Genomic DNA, 9,599 nt, shown 5'->3' with positions numbered 1-9,599 from the left:
CTAGATTTACTAGATACGTGTTCTAGGGCATACAATATCGCCATCGCTTCTGCTGAGAAGATACTGTATTCTTCCGGAAGCTGAAAGTGTAGATTTCTCGAATTGCATGTAATGCCAATTCCTACCAGTCTGTTTGCTACAGAGCCATCAGTATAAATAGCTAGGTGGTTGTGATATCGCCCTTCAATGTGGTTTTTGAAAATTTGAATTGCCTTGTTGTTGTTTTCGCCCACTTTAAATTGCTTCTTGATTGTCCAGTCGATACTGGGAGCTCCTGTGTTCCATGGTCTTGTACCGATGGTGTTGAACCGGCAAACGGGGGGGATTGATTTTCCGGTGATGGACCGAAATATGTTGAAGGATCTTTCTGTGGCAGGTGTGATTTTTCCATGTGGTTTTTCCAGCAGTCTTATCGCATTACGTGTGAGACGCTCAGTGAGGCGGAAGTTCCAAGGCAGAGTACCGCTTTCAGCATGAATCGAGAGCACGGGGCTGCTACGCATCGCACCAGCAGATATGCGCACGCCTGCATTGTAACATGGCATGAGTGCTTTAAGTGAGTTTAAGCCTTTTCTAGCTGTTGTATTTATTGCGTAAAACATCTTTGATTCGACAATACTTTTGAAAAGGTTGAGCATACATTTTCTTTCACCACCGTATGGATGACCACCTATGGCTCGAAAAAGGTTAATTCTAGATTCGATGGCTGATTTGAGAGCAAAAATTTGCGACGAAAAGTTGAGAGTTTTTGTGAACATCACGCCGAGTATGCCTGCATTTTTTACTTGTGGGACATGGTTGTTGTGGATTTGAATTTCCGGAATAGTTTTGTTCGGATGACGTAAGTGAAACCACCAAGATTTGATAGCCGTAAGCTTCAAAGCTAAAACATAATATAAGCCTTTTAATATTAATTCAGCTGATAAATTAATTGAACTTACATTTTAGTGTTCACAATACTTCGAGCGGTAGTGTAATCTGGACTATCTCGAGCTGAACTCGAATTTTAACGTCGATACTAAATAATTTGTAAAGTTATCATATAACGTAATTTAGGTAATTTAATCGTTGGACTTACGATGAACTATCCGATTGCTACGTATCTCGTGTGATACTTCCAATACGTTAATCCGAAACGTCTATTTGCCTTCTTTGGCTAGTTTCTTTAAACTTGCTGCACTTTGATTACAATAGTGAATTAGTTAGTTATTGGTGTGTAAATTATTTTTATAATTGTAATACTAACCAAATACTGCTATTAATGTAACGCAACAATTGTGCTAACGATTTCTGCTAAGCTGAATATTAATTATAGGGTATTACTGATATTGAAAATGCCGCCGCCAGTTTCACGTTCTTCTTGACATTCCTTTTAAGTTCCGCTTCGTAGTCGGAGAGGTGCAAAAGTTCAAACCGTCGTAAATCACAACTTCTGACAGAACTGCTGTTATCGTTGTCAAGCACTGTGGGCCGCGTGAACATCCCCCCACCCGTGCATTTCCGACGGATCTGGAACGTTTTCTGCTGACCCGGGCTTAACCTCGAGTAGCGCCAACTTTACCACCGGTTTTAAACTTTCACCGTTGGCAGTCACCACATACGCCTTTCGCACTTGTCCATCGGGGGCTTTGACGACGCTAGAAACGCGACCTCGAATCCAACCGTTCCGTTTATTTCCGTCTACTACGAGCACAAGATCTCCTGGTTCCAAAGGTTTCACCGGCTGGAACCATTTTGTTCTTCGAGTTATAGTGGGTAGATATTCTCGAACCCATCTGTTCCAGAATATGTCTACTAAATTTCTAGAGAGTTTCCAACTATCTCTGAGCACTGTTCCTTCCGGTTCCGCCAGGCTCATCGGTTGGGTGATACCGTGTTCACCATACAACAAAAAATGGTTTGGTGTAAGTGCCTCAGAATTAGCCGTTTCTAGGGGTATATAGGTAAGAGGCCTGGAATTGACTATCGCTTCCGCTTCGAGCGCTACTGTCTCCAACACCTCATCGCAAGGATTTTGCGGGTGTTTCGAAATTCCCTCCATAGCCACTTTAATAGAACGAACCATTCGTTCCCACGAACCACCCATGTGAGGAGCGGCAGGTGGGTTGAAATTCCATCGTGTGGTAGAATTGGTGAATGTCACAGCGCACTCCTGATGAATGTGTTTTAGCTGGTCCGCGAGGATGTTTTTCGCTCCTTGGAAATTGGTTCCATTATCGGAGAAAATTTCTGCGGGTGAACCTCTGCGGGCAATAAATCGACGAAATGCCAGAATACACGAACTCGTTGTTAAGCTGTGTGTTATTTCAAGGTGTACTGCTCGTACCGTTAAACAGGTGAATAGTGCAATCCAACGTTTGACCAAGCTACGACCTTGCTTCACTAATTGAGGTCCGAAGTAGTCAACACCCACAAAGGTGAACGGCTTGACAAACGGAGTAAGTCGAACTCGGGGAAGTGGTGCCATTATCGGCGGTCGTGGCTTGGCCTTTCTGAGTATGCAAAGCTGACAATCCGCGCTGACTCGCTTGACCTGGGCTCGGAGTCCACATATGAAGAACCTTTGTCGCATTTCGTTCACTACTGTCTCGTTGTTCCCGTGTAAGTAGCGCCGATGATAGCTGTCAATGATAAGGTTTGTCAGACGGTGCCTTTGCGGAAGTATAATAGGATACTTAGCTTCGAATGGGGTGAAGGGGGCTGCCCCAATCCTGCTGTTCATCCTTATGACTCCGTTCTTGTCGATATACGGTGAGAGTTTATATAACGGGCTCGACTTTACTATCGGTGGTGCAGTATTAGTTCTTGGATTTTGTTTGAGTGTAGCATATTCATCTGGGAACGCGTCCATCTGCGCCATACGCCAGAGAAGATTTTCCGCCGCTGCATATTCATCAGATGTTAACAAACCCAGTACTCGATTTTTGCGAAATCCGTTAATAGCTCGAACCAAAAATGTTGCTCGACGAAGAAGGGACCTCCAACAGGAGAACCTTGTAAAGTCAATCGGTGAATTTGGAGCTTCTCCGTGGTGTAGAAATACGGCGCGAAGTTCATCTTCTGTGTTAAATTTTGCATTGTGGTGGGTCGGCCAAAAAGATTCGTGTTGCTTAAGGAAATCCGGACCTGTGAACCACCGATTTTGGGCGTTGAAACTTGGACCAATTCCCCATTTAGTTGCCTCGTCTGCTACGTTTTGTTTGGTTGGAACATAACGCCATTCGTCGACGCGCGTGTTCGTTAGAATTTCGCCGACTCTGACTGCCACATATTGGTGAAATCGTCGGCTATCTGATCTCAGCCAAGCCAGTACTGTCATGGAATCCGTCCAAAAAACGCGTTTATTGATCGGTATATTAAGCGATGAACAGGTATCGTGACCGATCCGACTTCCTAGAACACCGGCTTGGAGTTCTAGCCGAGGTATGGACAACGGTTTTAATGGTGCCACTTTTGTTTTCGCTGTAACTAAAGACACTTCAAATTTGTCTTCAATAGCCGCGCGCAAATAGGCCACTGCTGCGTAGGCGGCTTCACTGGCATCTACAAATATGTGCAATTGAATCTCAGCTAAATTATCGACTTTAACACCACTGAAAAAACAACGCGGAACTCTAACTGTGTCCAGTTCTTGTAACAATTGACTCCATCTGGTCCACTTTTCAGTCAGCTCAGCAGGAATTTCGTCATCCCAATTGGATCCGAACTTCCAGACTTCCTGCATGAGTATTTTCCCATGGACAACAAAGTGTGCCACTAAGCCCAACGGATCAAAGAGGCGCATGATCGTTCTTAAAACTTGACGTTTAGTTGGTGAATGTTGAAAAACGTAGTTCTGAATGTCGTCGTATATAGCAGTATTGAATGAGAAAATGTCGTCCATTGGTTTCCACAGCATTCCCAGAACACGTTCTGCCTTTTCTGGATGATCCAGTCCAGGTTCAAGATTCAAAGGCTTGTCGGTTGAACCATGAACAACTCCAAGTTGCTGCAAGACTTCGGGGGAATTAGATAGGAAGTTTCTTATCTCGAAACCGCCTTTTAGGTGAATTAATTTCACTTCATTCACTCTTCTTATTGCTTCCTGCGGTGTATCAAAGCATTCCAGATAGTCGTCGACATAGTGCAAATCGATTATTGCTTCTGCTGCTTTGGGGTATAGTGAAGCATGCTCTTCTGCATTTTTATTCTTCACGTACTGTGCCATACATGGTGAGCAAGTAGCTCCAAATGTTGCTACATCCATGACATATATTTGTGGAGCATTATTAGTGTTGTATCGGAACAGAAATCGTTGAGAGTGTTTATCAGCCTCCCTGATCTTCACCTGGTGAAACATCTCTTTTATGTCTCCGGATACTGCAATACTACGCTGGCGGAAACGTAACAAAATAGTAGGCAGGGATGTCAGCATATCAGGGCCTTTGAGGACCATGTCATTAAAGCAGATCCCGTTAACCTTTGCTGAAGCGTCCCAGATTAAGCGGACCTTATCCGGCTTCTTCGGGTTTCTGACAACGCCGAGAGGTAAATACCACACTTTATCAGGATTTGCCTTCATTATTTCGTGATCGGTCGCAAGATGAGCATAGCCTTTATCGACATAACTTTTGATTTGGTCATGAACTATTTGCTTCAATTGGGGATCCTTCTCTAAACGTTTTTCCAGACAAAGCAGTCTTTTTTTTGCCATATGAATGCTATCTGGAAAGCGGGGAGAATTATATCTCCATAGTAGACTTGTCTCGAATCGATCTCCTATTCTCTTGGTATGCTCCTTCAAAATTCTCAAAGCTCGTTCGTCGTGTACTGAATTCGGAGGTGGCGATACACTTGTCAGCTGACTTTCGAAAAATCTACCCATCTGATGATGTAGTTCATCATTACTTATATTGTCTGTCGTATGGATATTCAGCTGTTCTATTGCGTTAGAATTTGTAGCATGCTTTCCGAAGACACACCACCCAAAACGTGTTTTAGAAGCTATTGGGTCATTATCCCGTCCCTCGCGAACTTTTAATGATACAAGCATTTTAACATGTTCGAGACCTACGATCATTTTCGGTGCAACATTCGCATAACTTTGCACAGGCAGTCCTCTCAAATGTGGGTATAGCTTTTGCATTTCTTCATAATTAAAGGATTGTCGTGGCAGCTTAAGCTGTTGCACAGTTCTGACATTATTCAACGAGAATCGTGTTTTCAACCCTTTTCCTCCTACGCACAGTGATAAACGCTGGGATCTTTTTTCCTCCCGTGAGATATTGCCAGTCCAAGTTAGGCAAAAGGATTCTTCTGGACCACTTATTCCGAGCTCAGTTGCTACTGATGCCTCCAACATTGACGATGACGAACCATCGTCTAAAAATGCAAATATTTCCACACATTTATCGTTTCCTTCCACCACCACAGGAACATATCGAAATAAGGAAAGGGAGGTGGTACTATGATGGTTATTGTGCTCAACAAGCCTCGTAGAATCGATATTTAGTTGTGGAGTTGGGTTAGGAGTGTGTAGAAGGGGATGATGCCGGTACCTACATCCGTTAGTACCGCACTCTTTACTCGAGCGACAGGGCCATCTTTTATGACTCGCGAGACATGTACGACAAAGCTTCTTTTGCTTGATGGCCTTCCATCTTCCATCCAAGTCTAATGTTTTAAACTGATTGCACTGGTTTATTTGATGATCGATGTCATTACAATATCCGCACTTCCTTTGCGAATACTCAGGCCAGGCACTTTCATTAGGCTTACGTTTCCACAGTTGTAGTGAGCGTGATTCCGAAGACCTATTTTCGATTGTGGAGATGCGTTCTGGAATCTTCTCTTGCTTCTCTTCTTCGGAATCGGTTTCCTGATGAAGGTAAAACCCTTGACGGTTGGTTTTATTAGATCTATCGTGAAACTTCGCACCAGCTACTGGAATGACAACATCAGCTGTGACTGCTGTCAAGTCTGACATGAAGGTGCTGAATGTTTGTAGATCAACGACTGTTTCCTGCCTTTTAAATCGCGCCCAATCAACCCTCATTTGGGGGGGAAGCTTTTCAACCAGCTCTTGAAGCAGTAGTGGATTATACAGGTGATCATGTAATAGTGCGACAGTCATGTGATCCACCGTGTTTTGCACAGCCAACCCGAATTTTATAATTGAACGGAGATTGTCTTCTTTTGGAGACGGAATTCCACGGAGCTTTTGTATCATTGCATGTAAGAGGATCTCTGGTCTGCCGTAAAGCATGTGTAAGATTTGAATTATCTGTGGAACCGATTCCGGAATCAACAGCTTACTACCAACAGCTTCGCGAGCTTCTCCTTTTAAACATCGTTGTAGTCGGTCTAAATTCTCGGCATCACTAAATCCGCATGACTCCGTAGTGTTTCGAAATGTACCAAAAAATAAGGGCCACTCCTGGGGATCTCCCGAGAAAATGGGCAGGTCCTTAGACATTACATGACGGGCAGCAAGTTGAACATTAGATGGTCCGAAACTTTCGCCTTTCCGTGCTACTTTCAAACTACTCGAAAGATTTTCCCTGCAACCTTCATTCACTAAGCTTGGACATTCCAATGATTGGGATAATAAATTTGGCCCAGGTTTTATTTGGCTGAGAACTGAATTCTAACGAGCCAGACGGGCGGGCGCGACCCGGATACACGGAACTGCTAGGGATAGGTGCCGCATTTCTCGGATCTGCAATCCAAGTGACGTCATAAGTGTTTGGGCGTGAGTTTGATGTTGGTTGAATTGGGTTCCATACGAGACTAGGGGATTGTTTATTCATAGATGCCTGACAAGTTCCTGAACTGACTGCTGTCACATGTATTTGGCGTGAAATCTGTGGTTCACATCTTTTTTTCAAATCATTGATGGTCGTAAATCGATTGTCAAAGGTCCACGCGGAGTTGTTGTTGCCAGACACAACAGTTGTTCCAACGTGTTCATCAGATATTGTAGAAAAATTCTGGAGAATTAGTTCTTCAGCTTGGGGAGTAATCCTGTGCTCAGTTAATTCCAACCCTTTAGACACTTTTGCGTGAACGATCTCTGATGTATTGCGTTGAGCTGGGTAGGGACGATTGAAGTATGACATCCTAGTATTTCTTCTGATATTACCGATTTCTTTTGAAAGTAAATTATAACTGGATCTTGAAGTTTCCAGTGACGAATCAATCCATAAATCCTGAGGTTGAATAGTGGATACTGGAACCTGTGGTAGAGCTTCAAAATTGGGGATGTTCAGTATACTAGATGTGTTGTTGTTCTGGTTACTTCTTTCTTCAGATATTGTGGAAAGAAACTCGCGCTTGTCTAGCGATTTCTTCGTTCTTGTATCCAATGCAGCAGTTGGCGGTAGAGAAACGTGTACGTTAGCAGCTTTCATCTCCGTTGACCCAGTTTCAATCGCTAAATCAGTTGCCTTTACTACAAAGGGATTCGGAACGCTCACTCTTGGCACCAGACGTGATGCAGAAGACGTATGGACCACTGGGCGCGAAATTGTTAACTCTGCCAAGCTTTCAATGACGTTAGGAGTTAAAACAGTATTTTGTACTTGAAAAACCGGGGTGTTTTGTGGAGTGGATGTTGATGATGCTGGTAACCGAATATCATGAGGTGTTTCATTACATAGAGCTACGTTAACGTTTTGAAACAATGCACTTGTCTGAGAGGACGGTTTGGAAGTTATGGGTGCTGGTGGAAACTCTAACTGTGGGTGTTGTCCCGACATTCTTCCAGTTCTATTTATAGTCAACCAATCCTCCACTTTCTCCCGACTCTTTTGGCTGATCGACGCGCTCTTGTTGCTAGCACTTTCTCCTGAATCCCTTGTCAGAACATCATACTTCCGATTCAAATACTCAGTAGCTATTTCCTTTTTCTTTTCCACAAATTTCTTTCTTCTGGCCTGTTGAAATTCTTCCTCTTCTTCCAGATCCTTCAGGGCCATGGCTTTTTCCTCCTCTAGCCTCAATAACTCCGTGTCGACACGGATGGACCGTTGACTACTGTGTGAGCCTGCTTTTGAAGCACCTTTACTGCGAGATGATATACTCTTGCTTTTACCAGGCTGGCAGTTCTGGCACTTCCAAGTTTTATCGGTCCCTTCGATGGAACTTGTCACCCCGGCACAATCGTAATGGGCCCAAGCCGAACAGTTATCGCATCCAACCAGATTGGCAGCTGAGTCTGGTTTGCTGCACATGAAACAGTTGTTTTCCATTCCAGACACAGCTTCGTTTTCCTGTCTACCGGTCATCTCGAATCCGAGATAAAATCTTTGAAGAATGTTCGGATGACGTAAGTGAAACCACCAAGATTTGATAGCCGTAAGCTTCAAAGCTAAAACATAATATAAGCCTTTTAATATTAATTCAGCTGATAAATTAATTGAACTTACATTTTAGTGTTCACAATACTTCGAGCGGTAGTGTAATCTGGACTATCTCGAGCTGAACTCGAATTTTAACGTCGATACTAAATAATTTGTAAAGTTATCATATAACGTAATTTAGGTAATTTAATCGTTGGACTTACGATGAACTATCCGATTGCTACGTATCTCGTGTGATACTTCCAATACGTTAATCCGAAACGTCTATTTGCCTTCTTTGGCTAGTTTCTTTAAACTTGCTGCACTTTGATTACAATAGTGAATTAGTTAGTTATTGGTGTGTAAATTATTTTTATAATTGTAATACTAACCAAATACTGCTATTAATGTAACGCAACAATTGTGCTAACGATTTCTGCTAAGCTGAATATTAATTATAGGGTATTACTGATATTGAAAATGCCGCCGCCAGTTTCACGTTCTTCTTGACATTCCTTTTAAGTTCCGCTTCGTAGTCGGAGAGGTGCAAAAGTTCAAACCGTCGTAAATCACAACTTCTGACAGAACTGCTGTTATCGTTGTCAAGCACTGTGGGCCGCGTGAACAAGTTTTGTGTTTTCTCCTTGAACATATATGTAGAATACTTGATTTTTCAGAAGATATTGTGAATCTGATTCTGTCAGCCCAGTCGACAACTGCAGAAACGGCATTTTGAAGTTTTTTCCTGATGCTTTTGACTTGCGCCCCTGAAACCATCAGAACAATATCGTCAGCGTACACAAAAACTAGAATTCCTCGGGGGATCCGTTCGAATAGTGATTCCATCGCTATGAGGAAAAGTGTTACTGCTAGTACCGATCCTTGGGGTACGCCATTTCGTTGGTGTTTTGCCTCCGATAAAGTCCCACCCACCATAACTTTGAAGGATCTATTTGTAAGAAAATCTTCTAAAAACTTGTAGGGTTTTCCATTAATTTTCCATTTAGCTAGTGTTTCTAATATTGGTGCTCTTTGCGCGGTGTCGTAGGCCTTGCTGACGTCTAGTAGAGCTAGTTCGGAATGTTGCTTATTTTTGAAAGGACTTTCCAACGCAGCTTCTAATTCCGACAAATATTGTTCGACACCCCTACCTTTTCGAAATGCATACTGTTGTGAACTCCATAGCCCTCGTTTCTCTATCCATTGCACTAATCTACGATTCACCATGCGTTCCATGGTCTTGCCAATACAGCTTGTTAGGGAAATAGGTCTTTGGTTTCC

The 9,599-nt window shown here is 43.0% G+C and overlaps 1 protein-coding gene across 1 annotated transcript; it reads right to left on the bottom strand.

Annotated features, from left to right (window-relative positions):
• Window positions 1–1,456: 1,456 nt before the first annotated feature.
• LOC129753309 (uncharacterized) lies at window positions 1,457–6,454 on the bottom strand. Its single transcript, XM_055749111.1, has one exon. It carries the CDS (start codon window positions 6,452–6,454, stop codon window positions 1,457–1,459), a length of 4,998 nt encoding a protein of 1,665 aa, XP_055605086.1.
• Window positions 6,455–9,599: the final 3,145 nt, after the last annotated feature.

Source organism: Uranotaenia lowii, chromosome 3 (assembly GCF_029784155.1).
Source record: "Uranotaenia lowii strain MFRU-FL chromosome 3, ASM2978415v1, whole genome shotgun sequence".
Taxonomy (NCBI): Eukaryota; Metazoa; Arthropoda; class Insecta; order Diptera; family Culicidae; genus Uranotaenia; species Uranotaenia lowii.
Note: the sequence above shows the minus strand (reverse complement) of the source record. Positions and strands in the feature narration are given on the sequence as shown.